At 38.2% G+C, this 22,198-nt stretch overlaps 1 protein-coding gene across 2 annotated transcripts in view; it reads left to right on the top strand.

Annotated features, from left to right (window-relative positions):
• LOC113652809 (cell migration-inducing and hyaluronan-binding protein) overlaps window positions 1-20,399 on the top strand; it is a 125,780-nt gene extending 105,381 nt beyond the window's left edge. For both annotated transcript variants that reach the window (XM_027162082.2, XM_047810303.1), the window contains exons 15-29: window positions 703-772; window positions 1,048-1,176; window positions 3,835-3,920; window positions 6,633-6,764; window positions 7,355-7,390; window positions 7,694-7,849; window positions 8,267-8,447; window positions 9,123-9,338; window positions 12,797-13,008; window positions 13,682-13,867; window positions 14,154-14,358; window positions 14,598-14,687; window positions 14,857-15,014; window positions 16,558-16,658; window positions 19,347-20,399. In XM_027162082.2, coding sequence (XP_027017883.1) covers window positions 703-772; window positions 1,048-1,176; window positions 3,835-3,920; window positions 6,633-6,764; window positions 7,355-7,390; window positions 7,694-7,849; window positions 8,267-8,447; window positions 9,123-9,338; window positions 12,797-13,008; window positions 13,682-13,867; window positions 14,154-14,358; window positions 14,598-14,687; window positions 14,857-15,014; window positions 16,558-16,658; window positions 19,347-19,474 — 2,086 coding nt within the window. In that variant the 3' untranslated portion in view covers window positions 19,475-20,399. The remainder of the gene's footprint in view (window positions 1-702; window positions 773-1,047; window positions 1,177-3,834; window positions 3,921-6,632; window positions 6,765-7,354; window positions 7,391-7,693; window positions 7,850-8,266; window positions 8,448-9,122; window positions 9,339-12,796; window positions 13,009-13,681; window positions 13,868-14,153; window positions 14,359-14,597; window positions 14,688-14,856; window positions 15,015-16,557; window positions 16,659-19,346) is intronic.
• The last annotated feature ends 1,799 nt before the right edge of the window (window positions 20,400-22,198 follow it).

Genomic DNA, 22,198 nt, shown 5'->3' with positions numbered 1-22,198 from the left:
TTGATTGGGTTGTTGATCGGAGGATCTTGGGTTCAAGCCACAGCACATCCAAGCTGCTACTGTTGGGCCCTTGAGCAAGGCCCTCAACCCCCCCTGCTCCAGGCATGCTGTATCATAGCTTCCCCTGCACTCCGACCCCAATTTCCTCAGTTGGGATATGTGATGAAAAGAATTCCACTGTGCTGTAATGTATGTGCGATGATAATAAAGACTTCTATGCCCACGTTCCTTCCTTTCCTTATTAAAATATCTTCTGTGACCTGACTTTGTAAACTGCAGCAAACATCTTCCACCAGTTCTTTGACCGATTTTAGGAAGTTAACCCAGAACACATTTTAGGTCAGGCTGATACCAGTCTCGACTATGGCTAGAAGTCTTCAGTAATAAGCTTCTGCATGAGTTTTGTGATGGTAATAAAGAAGACCTTCACTAAGTGTCAAACAGCTTAGAAATGTGCACCTGATCAAGGCAAAAATATCACACACCTGTTTGGATAAAGTCAGAAATAATAATAGATACTACATGCATTTTTTGGATCATAATAAAAAATAAATAAATATATCTCTATAAAGGCAGAAAACACGCACGCACACACGCACACACACACAAGAATGGAAATAGAAATTAGAACTATAATGTTGGTGCTTATTTTCAAATTCATGCCCAGCATCCTCAACATCTCCCTCGGTCTCTGTCTTTCAGTGCAACCTCCACGTTTTGGATTGCTAACCCCAACAACAACCTGATAGACTGTGCAGCTGCAGGTTCTGAGGTGAGTGATGTTACACCGCTGATAAGTATGATTAATGACCATCAGGATCAGTGTGAGCTTGAACAGCTAGTACAGCTCCATCTGGCACAGCTCAGAAAAATCATTTATGTTTCATATTGTTTCTAAGTGTGTAAGAGCAACAGAACATAACAGTAATGGACAATGTGTATGAGACAGAAAATTGGAGAACCATGTACACATGTGTGTGGCCCCCATCACTGCCTTTTGTAAAACCTTTAATGCAGATGCTTTGTGTGTGTGTGGTGTTTCTGCAGGAGACAGGCTTCTGGTTCATTTTCCACCACGTCCCCACCGGCCCATCAGAGGGCATGTATTTACCAGGCAAAACAGAACACACTCCTCTGGGACAATTCATCAACAACCGAGCCCACTCAAACTATAGGGTGAGTGTGTGTGTGTGTGTGTGTGTGTGTGTGTGTGTGTGTGTGTGTGTGAGAGAGAGAGAGAGAGAGAGAGAGAGAGAGAGAGAGAGAGAGAGAGAGAGAGAGAGAGACTCTCCACAAGTCATCATTCTCACAAGGTTGCAGTGTGTAAATGAAAATGCTTGCAAATTCTCCAGATTTCCTTATCTCATATACACAATATATACATTTTGTGGAGGAAAAACATGTCCATTTCTGATTCCAGATGCATGATATGCAGAACACATTCTGTAGTGTGTAAGCAATAGTTGGGGCGTCGATGGAAATGGATCTAGCTATGGATTAAACTAGGTATTAGCAATCCCTCCAGGACTTTACGATTGCAGTAATAAACACAAAATTAAGCAAAAAGAAATATTCATATTCAAAGGAGCGTGCAATTTTTTAAAATTACCACAGAATTTTGGCTGACATGTTATCTGACATTATCACAACATGCATTGAGCCAAAGCCTTCTTCACTTCACGTGCATCAAGCATGAGTACAGCTATTATAGAAAGTAATTTCACACGACTTCACTGGTAGTTTAAAAAACGATTCCTGTGCTTTAATTTCCACAAATTCTGCAGCAATAATTTTTTCCCCCCAAAAAATCCTCGAGGGATTGATCCAGAATGTGGAAATATTAAAGTTAAATGTAGAAATTATTATACGGTGCTTACAAGTAAAATCCATGAGGCAGGCCAAAAAAACATGATACTTTAATCACATCACCAGAAGTCAGAGGTTATAACCACAAAGAATACAGCTTGTTTTATACACACGCAGACATTTTACAAACATTATAGCACATACTGCACAAAATAACGTAATCATACTTATGATATGAATATGATCAAATGAGCAGAAGAATTTTACTAATTTGATCATATTTTGGGAAAAACATGCTTTTACAGTGTCTATTTGAATGCTAGCTTGCTGCGCTCAGAACTCAAGGATATCAATGTGATAGGCAGATGAAGTTCTACAGGTTTAAAAATAAAAGAGTAGTTTAGGATTTATATGATAAGTGTTGTTGTTCCTCCTTTTTACTAGCACATTATTTTATTCATGTTTCATCTGTGGAACTGTTATCAAGTTGTTGTAGGGTAACATTAATAATACATCAAGATTGGTTGCTAAATCATTGCACTTATCAGTATAATCGAACAGATCGTGTGGAGACTTTAGATCATGTGGTACATTTCCTTATCCCTGTGCTGAAATTAATTCCTGGCTATGCCACTGCTGGATATAGAATTGCTGTAATAAACACAAATGTCATTTCCTGACCTTAGCATTATAAGGTTCTGTCTGGCATTCAATCTTTCCTGAGATAAAACCTTAAAACTCTAAAGCCCATATTTGAAAATGATATTCGTTTAGCTTTTATCAAAGTTTATTCTTTGGTAAAATGTTGTCACGCTTACGTTGTTGTGAATATGCGTATAATTTTAAGACAATAAAGTCCCATCGATTGGCTCACAGCATAGATGTAACTGGAACAATGTTGAATAATTAGCATTATGTAAAACATCAGAAATATGTTATTAACTGAGGGACACAAGAATATCCCAACAATTTGTACAGTTTTTTTTAGATTACTGAAACTGAATCTGAATCACACTGCAGCTTTGAATAATATCCTTTTGAATCAGTAGATGTTTGAAATCATTTTCTACATTGGATCTTTGGTTGAAGTATCAGAAAGGATAAGAAAGAATTAATATCTCTCTATCTTGAAACTTGTCAAACATCTTAGCAAGGTGCAGTTATATCAGGTCATATATTTTAACATCCCCATCAAAAATCAATAGTCCTATTTCTGGAAAGTCTGGAAAGGTTTTGGAACGGTAATAAATACTGTTGTGTATAGTCTTGCAGAAAAACATTTTAAAATTTAACAAGGAAAACATGAAACTGTGCTTATCTGGCAGAAATTCCAAGGGAAAGATTAAGGCGATACAAAAATAAGGCTTTATATGAAAAAAAAATAGCTTCTTGCTAATATTTCATTACAATTAGGCATAAAAATAATTAACCGCAATTTGTAACTTAAAATATGTTGTAAAGCTTGCACATGATTTTTAATATCAATTACAGACCATGTTACAACACATGGTCCCCTCAACAGGCATTTACTAGATCTTAGATGTGTTTGTACAGTAATTGGGGGCAGCAGTAGCTCTGTGGTTAAGGTTCTGTGACCAATTCATTTCCCAGGAGAGGACCACTGACCCTCCACCACTCAGCTTGAGGCTTGGATTGGACTCTGCTTCTTAGGCATTTTGGCTGAAAATATCTGCCCAATGAATAAATAAAATAGAATTGAATTCCAATTCATCTCAAGCCACGTGTTGGCGTCTGTAAAGGCTGCTTTTGGCCATGATGTAGTCATCCTAGGCAACACGACTTCACAATGAAGAGCCGCTGCTCAGTGGATTTCTTTCCTTTTAATCAGAAATGTAGTTCTGCCTTTTTCACTCATTAAATTTGAAGGTAAGGCTAGCTTTAGAGTCATTCTGAATAATCGGCCAACCTTGAGGATTAGTAATAGCCCAGAGAACATCGACAGAAGAAAAAAAAAACTTCAATAAGGCCCTTTTTATAACATGCATGTTTTCATGCATCTTTCTGCAGGCAGGGCTGATCATTGACCATGGTGTAAAAACCACAAAAGCTAATCAGAAGGACAAGAAACCCTATCTGTCTGTCATCGGGGCCAGGTGAGTCACACACAAATACACACAGTGCTTTTAGATTTAGATAGATAGAAAGCCACAGTTCAACTGAAAATTACTTTAGTGTGCTTACACCAAATGGCATAATGTTGTCTGTGTGTGTTTCCTTTTATGTGAGATTTAGCGTCGTTCAAAAATAACGTGCTTTTAAGCCTTTTGTGTGCTGTAAAATTGAGGCTTGGGTCATCTACACACCTTGTAAATTTCAGATAATGAGGTAGTGAATAACTGGACAAGTGCCTCAGTGTTTATTCATTCATTCATTCATTCTATTAATCCATAAAAATTCATCAGCAATGGGTAAATGATCCGAAAGCAAAACTTAAGTAAATGTATAGATCTCCTACCAGCAAATGACTTTGGTAGAAGTTAAAGACACTATTTATTAAGTTTGTTAAGTATGAAAAGTATTTTTTTAATCTTTAATGTATTGAAAGAATGCAAATAATTGTGTATATATTATATATAAATAATATATAATTATATATATTGTGTTCAGTTTTAATATACTACTACTACTAAGAAGAAGAAGAAGTGTAATGCATTTGAAAAATGACCTGCTAAATTTGAATGTGGAGATGACTCCATGCAAAACTGTTCTTCTAAAGATGTTATTCACAATTAAACAATTTAAATGACCTTCAGTTGTATAAGACAGAACATGTGTAGGAACGTGAGGAAGGGAAGTAGAACGGTGAGGTTACAGGGGGCTGAGGTCAAGAAGGTGCAGAAGTTTAAGTATTTGGCAGTGTGACGGGGAGTGTGGAAAAGAGGTGAAAATACACGTACAGACGGGTTGGAGTGGGTGGAGAAAAGTGTCAGGAGTGTTGTGTGTGACAGAGGTGTCAGCAAGAATTAAAGGAAAGGTCTACAAGACAGTAGTGAGAGCAGTTTGGGTTAAAGACTGTAGCAGTGAGGAAAAGATATGAGGCAGAGATGGAGGTAGCACAGATGATGTTGAGGTTCTCTTTAGGAGTGACAAGGATAAACAGGATTAGGAACAGGCACATCGGTGGGACAGCTCAGGATGGATGTTTCGGGGACAAGGTCAGAGAGACTAGATTGAGATGGTTTGGACATGTACAGAGGAGGGAGATGGTTATGTTGGTAGAAGGATGTTGGAGATGGAGCTGCCAGGTAAGAGGTCAAGAGGAAGGCCAAAGAAGAGATATATGGATGTGTTAAATGAGGACATGAGCGTAGGGGATGGAGTTAGGTGGAAACAGAAGATTTGATGTGGCAACACCTAACGGGAAAAGCCAGAAACAGAAGAAGAAGCAAAAGAAGAAGAAGCGGAAGAAGAAGAAGAAGAAGAAGAAGAAGAAGAAGAAGAAGAAGAAGAAATGACTACATTGTAAACAGCCGTCTTCCAAAAAATTCTGTTTACTGTAAAGCAAATGCACTAAACTGATGTTGAACATCTAAGATAGCTCAGTTTGCACCATGTGGATGTTTGCATAACTGCAAGATCATTTGATCTCACGTGACAGAGCTTTGATTGAAATTTACACTCCAATATTTCTGTATCTTTGGGTATGCATTAGAGGCACTTCCGTACATCCCGAATGAAAGCTTTTTCTTTCCATCAGAAGAAAACATTTCTCGCAAATATGGCCATGGGTGTTCATCTTCATCACAATCATTGTCAGCGGACTATCAGGTGCCGTTGCTATATCTGCTTCCATCATGTAATTTGCCATTCTATCAGATGGAACTGAGTCACTTGCTAGCATGACAGTTGTGCGAGTACATGTTTGCACATGCGAAGGAGCTTAAATGAAATCAAATTATCCAACTTGCAAACACCAGACTACTGATTCATAAAGCCTGATTGTTTGTGCTCTGTGTTCTCCTTTTATAGTAAGTTACAAATGTACTTTGGGAAAATGTATCAGAGTATAGTATATGTTTTATTTAGGAAATGTAGTGGAGTAAAAGGTGAAAGTTGACAGAAATATCAAAACTCATGTAAAGTACAGATTCTCCAAAAAAAAATCGTCTTATCTCCAGCCTCTCTCTGGAACACTAGTTGTAATGCAGGAAGACTTCACACTGTAATTGAAACAAGGCCATGTCAGGACACCATGCATACACATTCATTCACAACAAGGGGCAATTTAGAGTACCACGTCAACAATGCCGACATGTTTTTGAAGGTGGTAGGCAACACACATATTGTAGACATGAGGAAAACGTGCAATACAGAAAATATGCCGAGCTCAGGATTGGACTGGGGATTATGGGACTGTAAGGTGGCAACACCTATCTCCTCACAACCATTAAGTGTAGAACATACAGGATGCTTTCCTTTTATTCTAAGCCACCATTGGCTTTTACTGTATATTAAGGAATGATTGATCACGTCCTACTTCACATTTAGCTGGATGATGTTTGTCTGTGGGGGACATGGTGGCTTAGTGGTTAGCACGTTTGCCTCACACCTCCAGGGTTGGGGTTCGATTGTCATCTCTGGAAAATTGTCCGTAGTGCGTGAGTGTGTGAGTGAATGAGAGTGTGTGTGTGTGTGTGTGTGCCCTGCGATGGGTTGGCACTCCGTCCAGGGTGTATCCTGCCTCGATGTCCGATGACGCCTGAGATAGGCACAGGCTCCCCGTGACCCGAGAAGTTCGGATAAGCGGTAGAAAATGAATGAATGCATGAATGAATGAATGAATGTTTGTCTGTGCTGTTGAACAGGTATAGCCCTCATCAAGACGCCGACCCCTTTAAACCCAGAGTGCCTGCTCTCATCCACCACTTTGTGGCTTATAAGAACCAGGACAATGGGGCCTGGCTAAGAGGAGGAGACATCTGGCTCGATGACTGCCAGTAAGTACACATGTACATGAAAACAATGAAACACCAGTGATTTTCATTAATGTTCACAAGGCACCAGAAAACAATCAGAAAGATCAAAAACAATCGATGTATCAATCTGTTAGTAATTAATAATAGTAATAATAATATGTTTAATTTATATAGGGCCTTTCCAAAGCTCAGGCAGCATCAAAATTCAAAGCTGTGTGCTTCCATGTTAACTGTATTACTGCAACATATTCCTGTTAAAACCCATGGCTTTCACCTCAATTAACCTTGGAAAGAGTGAGAGAGTAATTATAATCATAATCCTTATTTATATTTCATCATTTCATGCAGCACAAACTGTCAAAGTGCCTTACAAGCCAGCAATCATATATATATATATATATATATACACACACACACACACCATGTGGATATATATGAATGATAAAGATCAGTGATAAACATAAACCACACCATTGATTGTCATTATGATTGTTATTGTTATCAGCCAGTTAGATCAATCAGCGAGCATTAGGTGCATGCTATAATTTAAATAATAATAAAAAAAAGGCTGTCTGTCCACCACTGAGGCTACGTGTCTTTATTGTCTGCAGGTTTGCCGATAATGGGATCGGCCTTACTCTCGCCAGGTAGGGCTGCTAATCGTTCTTTTTTTTTTTTTTCTTGCCCCTCACACATTTTGCAATCATAATAAAATGGATGCCTTTATGTTTGCCAAATGCAGCCCAGGCCACTGTGCTGGGGCTGTAATTGGAAAATGCCATATATGGGAGGCTTCGTATGATGCATTGGGGAAATCGGGGGCTTTGAGCGGTTGTGAAAGTAATTCAGAGGTGTGAAGCTAGTGGCTCGGGGACATGATGAGCATGCACAGTGGGGGCTGCATTTATCTGCGTGTTTCTCTTACACTGCTTGTTTGCATGTGTGTGTAGTGGAGGTACCTTCCCAGATGACGACGGCTCCAGGCAAGAGGTAAAGAACTCACTGTTTGTGGGAGAGAGCGAGAACCGAGGCATGCCGTTCCTTGATGGCCGCATCTGGGGACCGAGTGGTTTGGACCACAGCAACAGGACTCTCCCGAGAGGAGTGTAAGCACTTACGGTTCCTAGAATTCTTTTCTCCCCTGCTGGTATTGACATTTTTCATCAGAGTATCTCAACGGCTCTAGAGATAGTGCTGCAGTTTCAATGGACTGGAACTTAAAAGGCACACTTTTTGGATGCTGAAAGGATCACAATGGCCTCTTTTCTGAAATTAGCATCAAATAATATAAACCGTCTAGGTTTTAAAGAAACAGTTTTGCAAAATAATAAAAAAAAAACCAACAAATAAGCTTAGTAGTTACAAGAGAGACAGTCCTGGAAAGTAAGTAAAAGTTCCTTACAGACATTGTTATGGTTTAATGCCTATTTTTTGTTACTTGAACGAGGCAAGATCTCTAATAGGCATGTAACATCAAGTGCAAATACAGTATGTTGAATTGTCTCTATTATGTGTCATTGCAGGGATTTCCCCATGCGTGGCATGCAGATTTACGATGGCCCCATCAACGTCCAGAACTGCACCTTCCGGAAGTACTCTGCTCTAAATGGACGGCATACGAGTGCATTTGGCTTTCGCCTGAACAACTCATGGCAGAGTTGTCCCAACAACAACGTCTCTGGCATCACTTTTGAAGATGTTCCGGTGAGATTCTACATTCAAGAGTCATGTCTCTTTCTGACAACACCCAGTTTCTCATAACATCTCAAAGCTATTACACTCTGCTAAAAGATAATACCTGGAGCCATTGGCCTTGAGCTATAAGGAACTAAGGTTTGTAGACTGAGAAAGAGCTGCCGATAAAGGGAAAAGATACATGACTCCAAAATCTAAGACCTCACTCTATTCCGATTCAACACTTTCATTAACATCCAGTTATTCCACTTAACTCATCCTCCATTGCCCAGTTCTTTCATCCCTGTGATCCACTTCCATCACTTCTATTAACGTTTTTCTCTATGACTTCTTCCATCCACTTTCTCTTTATCACTTCTATTCACTTGTCTTCACCTCCTCTTCCAACTCTTGCCAGGCACCACTTCTTTACTACTTATTACTTCAAGATATTTTTTCCTTTAGCATTTCCTCCATTCATTACTTATATCCAATACCATTCACTTCATCCACATCTTCCTAACCTTTTTTTTTTTTTTTTTTTTACCATCCACCTCTCCATCAATTCCATTCATGCTATCTGTTTCTCAGTGATTTCCAGATTTTCCATTTTCATTTTCTCTGTTTTGGTGGTAAAGATGTTTTTTTTTTGCAATGCTAATCAACAAACACTCATCTGACACTTATGTCTGATTGTGCTTTCAGATCACATCTCGTGTGTTCTTCGGAGAACCGGGTCCCTGGTTCAACAAAATGAATATGGATGGGGATAAGACCACCATTTTCCATGATGTGGATGGCTCAGTAAGCGAGTATCCAGGTGCCTTCTTGGTCAAAGAGGACAACTGGCTGCTGCGTCACCCTGATTGCATCGACGTGCCCGACTGGAGGGCTGCCATCTGCAGCGGCCACTATGCCCAGGTAAGAGATAACCCTCAAACTGTCAGGAAACGGAGGTGACTTAACAGATAAAAAGACCCAAATGCAGGGATACACTAGGAAACTGGAAACATAGAACACAGGAATACAAATACAAGAGACAAGGACTCAACACAAACAATACGCAAGACAACCGGTATAAATAGGGGTGACAATCATTGAAACACAAGGAACAGGTGTACAGAGGCGGGACGTTAAGGAAAGGGCGGGGCTTACACATGTGGTACAAAAAACCATAACAAAGACACATGGCACAGAAACAAACTGAAACAATGTCCCCCTAGTGTCCAAGCAGCAAAACGTCCAGACCAATTCCTGACACATGCCATGTTTAAACCAAACATGGTTGGTTATGCCAAATAGGATTTTTTGGACACACCATAGGACATGCCATAAGTTGTCAACTACTTTTGTCAAAAAGCCAGACATGATTTTTTTCTTGTTCATTGGCAAATTAACAACAGTTTTTTGTCTAATAAAGCTAATGTAGAAGTGTAGTGGATTTTCTTCTGCATTGTGTATGTTTAGAATGAAAGAGACTTCACACCATGATGCAGATGGTTTACTTTCAGCTCATAAGGTTCTCTCATCTGTATTAAGCATAACAGACACCATCAGGCAGTAACAGGCCTGTCAATCATTACATATACATTTATATACAGTCAAATCTCTCGGATCATTAAGAACAAACAGATACAACTTTACACACTCATAACTGTATAACTCATAACATCGATAAAACATAAGTGTGCATCATTGCATAATGAGTTTCAGCAGCTTATTGCACGTGTAATGGCGGCCATTACGTGAATTCATACTTTACATTAAACAAACTTTTACAATGTTCATAACTTGGTTTAATAATATCTTAATAGAGAAAAGTTACTAAACAATCACATTTTGTGCAGAACATCCATAAACAGTAAGTAATTAACTACTTTTGAACACTTTTTCGAGGTGCTGATATAACATTACCTCTCATCGCATTGAAAGCCCGTGAAAGAGATCGCGCACCGGAAATTACGTCCGCTCCACCTGCATACTTACACATGACAACTTACTTAAACAACTCTTAATAAACATTCTTTTTAAAGGTTAACAGTTTCAAAAAGGAAAGGAAAACAAAACCAATAAAGAAATAAAAATTATATATGTAGAAAAAGAAATAAAAATAACAATATTGTGCTTCGGTAACATGACCCATCATCACCATGCAATTTCTTCTAATAAGAATTTCAAAATAAAAGCCTCATGTTAGTGCTATTAGTTAATAATAATGTAAATAATCTAGTGTAACAACAATACACTTGCCATAGAAGAAACAAATTTGCTAAAAACGTTGAGTGAAACCTGAGCACAAATGAACTAATGGTTTACTAGGCAGCTAAAACCAGTAGCCATGTTTGCTACCTAATGAAACATAAAGACAGGATTAGTAATGATGTTATGTAAGCAGGTTTGTGACTATCTTGTGACTATCTCCAAAATAACCAAACCCCTTGTTGACCAATCGATGTCTGTGAGTCAGCAGATTGATAGAGCACAAGAAAGGTGTTTAGATATACTTTATATTGCTAACTGACAATATATAAGGATAGATTGGATAAATATGTTTTAAAATCCCATTTCTTTAGGATATTAGGGTTATGGCATGGTCACATCTATATTTATGCTTTTACCTTTATGCATCAACAACCTGTCCATATTAACATATTAGTGCTCATAAGCCTGATTCATGGTGTATGAAGCATGATGATAGAATTTGCTGGTCTGTCATGGTAGAATTTGCTTGATTACACTTGATTACACACCATATACTTTAATAGCAGGTGAGGAAAATGGGAATATGCACACAATGCAGATAATCTGTTTTAGGCTAAATGTAAGGAATAACCTGTAACATGACTAGATGAAACCAAGTGGATGCATTATTTTAAAAAAAATTATTAATTAGGAAAAAAAGAACACAATTAAAATTGGACCATTTTAATGGGGAGTCAGTGGGATGGGCCCAAATGCAGAGTTGGTTTAAAGGATTAGAATGCAAGAGGAAACTTAATTTGAAAACCTAACTCAGTTTTTGATCACCCAGTAAATATAATTGTATTGGCTTCCTTGGGGGGGGCACGGTGGCTTAGTGGGTAGCACGTTCGCCTCACACCTCCAGGGTCGGGGTTCGATTCCCGCCTCCGCCTTGTGTGTGCGGAGTTTGCATGTTCTCCCCGTGCCTCGGGGGTTTCCTCCGGGTACTCCGGTTTCCTCCCCCAGTCCAAAGACATGCATGGTAGGTTGATTGGCATCTCTGGAAAATTGTCCGTAGTGTGTGAATGCGTGAGTGAATGTGAGTGTGTGTGTGTGTGTGTGCCCTGTGATGGGTTGGCACTCCGTCCAGGGTGTATCCTGCCTTGATGCTTGATGTTGCCTGAGATAGGCACAGGCTCCCCGTGACCTGAGAAGTTCAGATAAGCAGTAGAAAATGAACGAATGAATGGCTTCCTTGGCTTACCCCTTGGGACATTGAAAGTCAGAACCTTATAGGCCAATTACTGCACCAGCAAGGCACAAATGGGCATGGCACTTTTTGAAACTAAAAATAATAAATTAGATAAAACAAAAAGAGTAAACAACTTCCCTCCTCAAGGTGCTGACATTAAAAGCTCACTCAAGATAAGGAAATCAAAAGCTCAAGAAAGCGGTTAAGTTGACATGACAAGGCCAGCCTGGAACAAAATAAAGGCTAGTGTACAAGCAATACTTTTCAAAATGACCAATAACAGCTTACATGTACCATCAAAAAGAGAACTTTAAACTAAGTATTTAGGCAGTGGCAGGCTTCCCTTAAAGAGCCATGGACAGGTGAAACTGCATGGAAGATCTTAGCTGGCAGACTTCTCTGCTCATGTCTCCCTCTGGTGGCCAAAGTCGACCTGGCAGGCAAGCCACCTCCAGGCCTGGTCCTTACAAATTTAGTGTAATCTAAGATGATGGACAACTCAAGCTAACTTGGTTTCAGAATGATAAAGCCATGATACAGCCTCCCTGAAAAACTGTGTAAAGGGGTCAAGAATGGCAGACCAAATCTAATTTAATATACAACCTACAAAAAAATATAACCTTAAGACTATTATCTAAAATCAGTTTGATTTAAAGAGAAGATTAGCAGTAATTACAAAGTAATAAACACTAACTCATCTATCCAGGCTGACTGAATTCAAGCTTATATTCTGGATGTTCTCTAAGCTTTCTGTTGTTAATAAAGAATTGCTTGCTGTCTTGCTTTCAAGACATGATAATATGAATCTTATATACAAATGCTGCACTGTTCATGAGTTCAGTTCACCTCACTGGTGTTTTTGTTGTATCAGTCTTAGGTTAAAGCAGCATCTAGGTTTCGTATATCTATCTCTCTTTAAATCTCTCTCGTTTATCATGTGCTTCAGATTTATATCCAGGCCCGGAACCCAGCCAATCTTAAACTGACGATGGTGAAGAATGAGTATCCAGACAAGCCTCTGGAGTTGGAAGGAGCTCTGGAGAAGAAAAAACACTACCAGCAGTTCCAGCCTGTAGTCATGCTGTCTAAGACCTACACGGTGCATTGGGATGCGGCCGCACCGGCTGAAGTTACTGTGTGGATTATCAACTTTAACAGGTCAGAAACAACAAAATCAAACTAGAACCATTTCTAGATTCCAGTGTACATTATCTCATATTCAGTCAGGTCAGTACATTTGGTGTGTTAGAACCCATTCATTTATTCATCATTCTTCATTATTGTGAACTAAGAGCAGTAAAGATGACACTGCATAATGCATACAGTTGTTTACTGAATCAGTATTAGATTATACTGACTTTTAAACTTGATTATGCTAACTTTTTTCCACCACATCTAATTTGTTTCTTCCCAACTAAGTTGTGGAGAACAAAGTCCTCTCTCTCTCTCTCTCTCTCTCTCTCTCTCTCTCTCTCTCTCTCTCTGTAACAACAAAACATAAACAATGAGAACACTTATTTAGCAAATCTTCTGTAAAAAAAACAATTTAATTTAATAAAAAAATAATAAAATAATATAAATATAAATATAAATATAAATATAATTTTTTTATTAATAAAATAATAAAACAAATTGCTTACCAAATTATTATTGGTATTTAAAAAGGTCACTCTGTAAAAGATCCCCATCTTGCCCAATTTTTTAGCAACATATGCAATAACAATTGGTCTCTTCTGCCACCTAGTGTGCATAAGGAAGCTCAGCAATAAAAAACAATACTTGTGACTTAAAGTGACCATCATTTCTGCAAACTTATGCCTCCTCTCAACAGGAATGACTGGATAAACATTGGCTTCTGTTACCCAAAAGACACGACTTTCAGCATCATCTCCGACATTCACAACCGGCTCACAAAAGACACGGCAAAGACAGGGACATTTGTGAAAACGTTTCAGAGAGAAAAGGTCAACCACACTCACCAGGCTAGGGGCTATTACTACTGGGAGGAGAATACTGGGTAAGAGACTCTCATCTCTCAGCATGTTTTATATAGGTCTTAATTTTCATTTTTTATTTATTTTGATAAAATGAAAAATATTATTGGATATTACAAGAAATAGTAGCTATTTTTCTTATATCATTATTTAAACAAATTGTGCTCATTTTTAATAACGTTCGCTAAGAGTTATTGTTTTTAAATGATTAATAGTAAGATTTTTTATTATTTTGTTGTGATATTTTATTCATAATAATAATTATTAATAATAATATAGTATCCTCTGTCACTTTATTTTGGTGTGCAGGTTGCTATTCCTCAAGGTCCAGGCACACAATAACAGAGACGCCTTTGCATTCTGCTCAGTGAAGGGTTGTGAGAGAGTGAAGATCACGGCCAGCTTCCCAAAAGGCAGCGCACCTAGTAACTGCATGGCAAAAGCTTACCCCAACTATTCAGAGAAGCCTGTAGTTGATGTACCCATGCCTAAGAAACTACCCCGCTCCAGCCTAGTAAGATGGATCTGAAAGTCTTTTAATCAAATAGCTTGTTATATATATCCTGCAACTCCAGTTTAGCCATGTCTAGCTCTGTGGTAGTGGGTTTTCCTTATCTCTAATATCATACTGAATTTTATTCACAGTTTTGTAACTTAATGGCTGTTAAGCAAACTTTCCTCCTTTTATTAAGGAACCTTTATCAAAGCTTATGTCAGGTTTGATTTTGAAATGCTCCTTTTGTTTTCTTTCAGCCTCAAACATCTGAGCACTTTCTGGAAGTCAAGGTGGAGTCTTGTAACAAACCATATTACAACATCAAAAATGTCTATGGCTGCGCTGAGGTAAGAGACAAATGTGTTTTTCACATACCTGACAGAACCATGTACATTACCTTAATAACCGTTTAATGCATAGCCGTTATAAATGTTCTGTATATACATAGCAATTCCAAAATGGAAGTAAAAAAGGACAGATTTCTAAAAGATCCTGGCTAATTTCTTGCTCCTACAGGCCAATGGATCGAAGATTTGCCAGTTCGAGGATGGAATCCATCTGATGGTGCTGGATGGTCACAGCGGCAAACTGATTGAGACGAAAGGCTTCAGGAATGCAGTGCTGAAGGGCATCCCAGCTCAGATAGAAAACTACATCAACAGCCTGAATGATGAGTATGTACACACTTGCACACCTTTAATTCTTGCACTTCATTCCTAGATAACCTGTAATCCTGTTTTAGTCGATCCGTTACCGAGTGCCCTGCAAGTGATTTGCTACTGACCAAAAACCTGACATAATGTGTGGGTAGAGCTAGAAAAAATACAGACCATTGGTTAATCAAATGCAGTTGTGGACTTAAACTTAACCGAGGGTACAGTACTTTCTTTTCAAATGCCTTGTCTTGTGTCTTTAGATGAGAAACTTTATTATAACATGTCCTTTAAGTTGTTTGTCCAATTCTTTATTACCTGATGATTTTATTACCTCAGATTATCTCGATTGCCACACCTGAGCTTATTAGAATTTTACTCATCAGCTGATTGATTATATAATTATTACTCATACTATTAACACAGCTGCCTGACCAGACAGTCAGATAGTTCTGGAGCACACAGTAACAGTATTTTTCATAAGTAATACATACTAATATTCTAGTACATTTCACAGCAAAGTTACATGTAGTGAACTAATTTCTAACCTGCAAATTAAAACCATGCTAACAGTAGCCAGTAGGGGATGTGGTAGCTCAGTGGTTAAGGTGTTGGGCTACTGATCTGGAGGTCATGAGTTCAATTCCCAGGTCCACAAAGCTGCCACTTCTGGGCCCCCGAGCAAGGCCCTTAACCCTCAGTTGCTCAGTTGTATCAATCAATCAATCAATCAAATTTTATTTATAGAGCACCTTACAACTGCCAAAAGGAGCACAAGGTGCTTTCCAGTAAAACAACAATAAAAACAAAATAAATAGAATCAATAAGAACACAATGAACCATAAAATAGCAGTTGAAACCGGGTCTATGCGTTAAAAGCTTGTATGAATAAATATAAATTGAAATAAAATGTAAGTCACTCTGCAAAATGCTGTAAATGTAAGATTCAAACTTACTCTGGCAAGTATGCAGCTTTAACATCGAATAAAATATATATATAGTGTGACGTGGAATTGATGATGGAGCTCATTACTATTCATGAGCTCTCCCACTTGAGACCGCGCCCACAGAATTCGTGTAGCTCAGTGAGTTTCCTATACAGCAAGGATGACTGAACGTCAATATACCTGAAGAAGCCATTCTGCTGCAATTCCAGGTGATTGTAAACAAAGTTCCTATATCCTAGGCTACTTATTGCGCTGGGTGAATGAATAGTCATGCTCTCATATCCTAGCGGTTAGCCAATCGGAGACAAGCAGCATAGCTCATTGAATATTAATGAGAACTGGCGCAAATCGAGCTGAGTCTTCCTGCAGATTTTCTATACCACACTAGAATGGCTTGAAACAAGGTAACCAAGGCATTTTTTCCAAAAAAAAAGTTACAGAGTCCATCGTAAACGTCAGACATTACCATAAAAGTAATGAAATAGTGTGGCAGGGCACCTTTAATCTTTATTGTATGGGAATCTCTGCATATCTTTTATGTATATTTTCCATTAGCTATAAGTTTCATTTGATTAAACAACTTTTTTAACCAACAACATCTTTGTGCACACTTCCAGCTGTATAGTGTTGATTACCTCGACTGGTATGCTGGTTACAAGGGGACCATGGACCAAGATACTTGAAAAGCTGGGTGCTGACCCGACTGTGAAATTGAAAGGTAACTAAAACCATTTCAAAAGATTTTCTTGGCAATTTCTTTCAGCTTGGATAAAATATATTTCAGTATTTCAGCAGGAAAAAGCAGTAATGGTAATAAAATCAAAGAATAACTAGTGTGTTGTTTTCACGACAACCTCGATCACAGACTCGTCCTCTCTGCATCAGTCTGTACGTGACAAACTATGGAGTAGAAACGAAAGATATCGTAATATAACGTAACCCATTACTGGTGTCGTCTTTTACGTTGCAATAAGAGAGTGTTTGCCAAAATTTATTGCACACATCCATCAGAAATATTGCTTGTCATTGTAATTATATTTGTATATTGTCTTTTTAAACATGAAATAGCATTGTCAATCTTAATGCAAAATAGGATTTATGTTGCTAGTGATGATAAGTAAAGCCGTTTCTAAAAGCATGTATTTTGCATACAGTTTTGGAGCAGGCCCTTTATTTAGATTCTGTTAATCTTATTTATAAATATATCAGTCACTAAAAAATGTTTTGTTTTGGAATTAATATATATCAAAAATGCACATGGCTAACATAGACAATAGGGGGCAATAAAACTGTACTATTTTAAATAGATCACATTTGTTCATATGAGTTTGGATAAGAATGTCCGAATAAATTCAAAATATGATCATTTACTGCACATGCTCTTGCTCGTACGCCTTATAACCCCTGCTGCTAAATGTTTAAAGGTCCACACGTACCTCATACCATCATGGAATGACAGTGATGAACTGAATCTGATGGCAAGGACACATGCCATGAGGGCAGGGTCTCAGAACAGAGCTAACAGCAGGGCTGCTATCTCTCCAAAACCCGAATTAGCATCAGTTACAATTTGGCCATTTTGACTACCGTTTCAAATACCAGTATAAACCTTAAATGCAGCTTCCTACAACTGAGCCACATTTGGTCTATCAGTACGCATCTAGTTTCATATAACCGTATTTTACATGCTTATAATTTTTTTTAATTATTTTTTTTTATCATCAGATGAATCACAGTTATACCACAATGCAACTCAATTCTCAAACTAATTCAAATTTTAATAACGACTAAATAACTCACAGATTCACATTAATTGCTCTTCTATTAAATGATTAAGTAATAATCAAAGTCTAAATGTAAACAGATTTCTCAAAAATGAGCTTTTTCGTTAACAAAGAATAAAAAATATATTCATCGATAGGTGTAGTTTATAGGAAGGCTCATCCTCAAGAGTAACATATTTATTTATTTTCAGTTCTGATGAATAAAAGACTTTGGAATGTGATGTTCTGCTCAATTCCTAGTTGGCAGAAAAGGCTCATCCACACTAAAACAATACAAAAATCGCCAATTGATGAGAAAACTGAAACATAAATGTAAAAGCAGTGATAAATGAAATGAAAGTAAAGCTCAGATATAGCTATGGAATTCATATCATTTCCCAGAATGCTCAGCATGTAAAAAGAACATGCCACACATATGTGTTATACAGGGGAATGTGCAGATACACATGCCGGAGCCATAGGGTTCTTCCTCCTGCCCCTTCCTTCTTATACTACTAACACATGTTAGTTTCAATCCCTTGGGCAAATTTCTGCATGTTTTGTGCATGAGATCTTCTCAGAGCTTCAATTATACTCTTTATTTCTTCAGGGAGAAATTTCCTGAACAAAGTGAACCAACATGAATGAGTGTTACGACCTACAACGAGTTGAAAGTAATCATGCCAAGCGTTGCTGCGAGCAGAGATTAGGGGGCCAAGCACTATTTTTTTACTCTTTATTTCCTTTTAACACGGAGAGAGACTATTCGACATTCAGAACTTGATCTCAAGGATGCTAATTCGATGGCAATATGCCAAGACATACTGCCATACTGAGATACTGCCTCACTTCCTGTTAATGTCAATGTTTATTGTCAATACATAACAGCAGAGAAATTAGAAATGGCCTCAATTTCAGCTTGGATGCTTCACTGTTAAATTCACTCGAGTGTTACGGAAAACGTGTTATGGAGGAAGAAGGAAAAAAATCCATAATACCACAAAATTCAATATGGCAGAAATTAACATCATGGAGTACTATAGGCTCCCTCTGCATTACCTAAAGAATTATTAGACTGAGTTATTAACATGTAAACATGCACTGATCAGTCATGTCATTTAAACCATTGACATTGATAGACAGCTGTGATAGAAAGGTGTCAGAATACACAGTGCATCACACATTGCTGTGCATGGAGCTGCATTAGAATGGCCGGGTGCATCGGAATGCTCGACTGCTGCATTGTTCACTGGGATAAAAGCATATAGCGCTTTGCATAAGTATTCAAGTGTGACCTGATTGCACATATGGGATGAATACTTATGCAATCAGAATTTTTAATGTTCATCATTTTAAATAATTTTGCAAACTATATTAACATCCTCGCACACACATGTTCCAAGTTTGTGTCACAACGAGATGTGGAAAAGTAAAAAGAAACTGTATTTTACTTTATTTCTCATACTTTTATATCCACATTTCTATTTCTGCACTAACCATTTGCTACACCTCATGGTGCTCTAAATAGGCATTGCTCGTTGAAAATGAACTTCCTCTAAGGTCACGCACATACCCTGACACACAAACACACCCGTGCATACAAGTAGAACAATGAAAATTAATCTCGTTTTGTTTCTCTACAGATAAACTGGCATTCGTGGGGTTTAAAGGCAGCTTCCGGCCTGACTGGGTGAAAATGGTGGTGGATGATGTGTGTGCCAATCTCCACCAGGTGCTACCAGTGCCCGTTGTACGGGTGATGAAGCTCTGAGATCGTCCAGAGCCGCCCCGATCACTCACGCACACCAGGACTACTGAACTCCGACGGCCAATCTCAAGCAAGCATGCGTTCACGTCACTCCTCTCATCCGGATCAGTGTGTGATGTCGATGTACGTGATAATGTGCACATTATGTGAATAATTCAGATTGTGTTGTCAGTGTGAATATAATTTCTGCCACACGAGAGAGAGAAGTGTGAGAAAGATGCACCACATTCCTTTTTATTCTTTCTGCCCTCTCTCTGTGGTGTTTGTCATTCCATAAAAAAATCATGTTTTTTATTCTGTAAAAAAAAAAAAAAAAAAAAATCATTTCAAATCAAAGATTGTAAATGTTGTGAGGTCTGAGATTTTTGCCATTTCATTATAGCATACCGGATTTGTGGTCAGTTTGTTGTATCAAACGAAAGAACCGGAAAGAAAAGAGCATGCAGTCTGATTTAATGAAAATCTGCAGGGGGAAAAAAAGCACAGCTACAGAAGATGCGTTTGGGTTTAAACCTGTGAAAAGATTTGACAACGTGTATTCCATCAGGCAGGGAACTAGCCGAAATAGCTGGTCTTTTTTCGGGGGTCATGATTTGTTAGTGATTTGTATGTTTTATGTGTTTCTAAAATCCTTCAGATTGATAACAGAGTTATATTTTCTACTTATTTATTGTACAGGCACTATCGAGCAAATTCAAAATGGACATCTTTTAAGTTGTAATGTAATTCTGTAATTCTGAAAAAAAAAAACCACCAACAACAACAACACAAATCTAAACAATATTCCACTTTCTTGTATTATTAAAAATTTGCATACATTAACCTTGAGTTGTACATTGATGTGCTGTAAATGTGACTGATTTTAAAGTAATGTATCACTTTGAATCAAGCCTTTTGTACAGAAATAAATGACAAAGATATGACTTGTCTTACTGCTTCATGACATTCTGTTGTGTTTCTAGATCTAATGTCTATCTAATGTCAAGAATAAAGCATGCAGTCTGATTTAATAAATAGCTGCAGAGGGGGAAAAAAGCACAGCTACATAAGATGCGTTTGGGTTAAAAACCTGTGAAAAGAGTGTGTTCCATCATGCAGGGAACTATGTTAGTATAAAGAAATGTAAGCGATTAAGCTGACAACTTTATATGATGTATGAAGCTTAAATATTTACAGTTGCAGATGAGGAAGTGCCAACATTGGTGTACATGATATACTGATTCAGACCTACTGTAGGGAGCTGATTGAGATGCATCCAATTATAGTCCATCACCTTAGGAATGTATAACATTTAGTCGTGCAACATAAATATCTGATCTTTTTGCTGTAGTATTTCTCACTTCAAGGCGATTCAGTAGACAGAGGCTGCTGTGCTGCTGAAACGGTTTGACCCTGTGTGCTGTGGGTGTGGTTCTCAGTCCTATTACAAACCATGTGGAATGTACTCCTTCACACGAAGTGCAGAAGGCATTTGGGGGGAAAAAAACCCAACAGGCCTGAGTTGTTACAGAAATAAGCTGCAGCTTTGTCAGCTCTCAGCAATGAAATTTCCAACACAGAAAGTGTAAAACGCTGAGTGGGGGTACAAAGGAAGTGTGCTGTGATAATGAATGCCAAGTATTGTAAATGTTAAGACATAGGTGAGGTACAAAGTGTGCTGAACATGGTCTGCTCACCAAAGAAAAGAAAAAAACTATTGTTCTTCATAGTTAAGTGCTTATTCGTTCGAGAATTATAAACAATTGCTAGCAGAGTTTATTACCATGCTATTTGTTCTTGTACATGATTTACTTGTCAACACATAAAACATGTAACTTGAGTCAGGATACGAACAGCAAAGGTCTATTGGGTATGTAGTCCCTACTTTCCTGTCTTCTATCTGCTTCGCTTTCATACATTGTATACTTAATTTCAACATCCTGTAATATCACATGCTTCAGTTCCTTAGTAGCTTGTTTCCTGCCTGTTTGCCATTTCTTGATTTGCTTTTTTCCTACCTGCTTCCCCTGTATCACTTGCTTCCTTCCTGCTTCCACTTTTTTCTGTCACTTGCTTCCTACCTGCTTCCCTTTCTTCCCCTACATACGTTCTATCCACTTCCCTTTCTTGCATCGCTTGCTGATTGTATTCTCACACCAACCTGGGACACACAAACATGTCTTGCTGTACACAAGACGAAGCAGAAGAGTTTAAAGGCAAATGTTCTGAAATAGCATTTGGACTATAGCAATTTGCTCTTTCAGAACATTTGCCTTTAAACTCGTCTGCTTCGTCTTGTGTACAGCAAGACATGTTTGTGTGTCTCAGGTTTGTGTGAGAATATATATTCTATAAATGAGAACAGATGCATGTTTTCTCTTTTCACCAGATGCAGTGGGAGCATTAGGATTCACACCGATCAGCCATGTACCTCAGCAGTACAGGTGGGACATTTTGTGTGTCTACTCCACAAACCAATGCCGAGTTTATATCCCCTTAATAGCCCCTAGAAAGGAAGGGAACAGATGATGAATGAATGCATTAACACTCAAGAGAGTTCCTCTGGCTGCTGTGACAGACCTTGTTCGTCTTGAGCTCTCTTCGTTCCTTTTAAAGCTTCCAGGTGGATTTCATGTCCGTGATGTTTGGATTTTTTGTTCCAGGGTGCCAAAACATTTTTACTTAAAATCAAAGTACTCTGTACTACATTTTTGACTCTGTTTCTTGTCTGCAACTCAAAAGCATGTC

The sequence above is a fragment of the Tachysurus fulvidraco genome, chromosome 2, assembly GCF_022655615.1.
Source record: "Tachysurus fulvidraco isolate hzauxx_2018 chromosome 2, HZAU_PFXX_2.0, whole genome shotgun sequence".
Taxonomy (NCBI): domain Eukaryota; kingdom Metazoa; phylum Chordata; class Actinopteri; order Siluriformes; family Bagridae; genus Tachysurus; species Tachysurus fulvidraco.
Note: the sequence above shows the minus strand (reverse complement) of the source record. Positions and strands in the feature narration are given on the sequence as shown.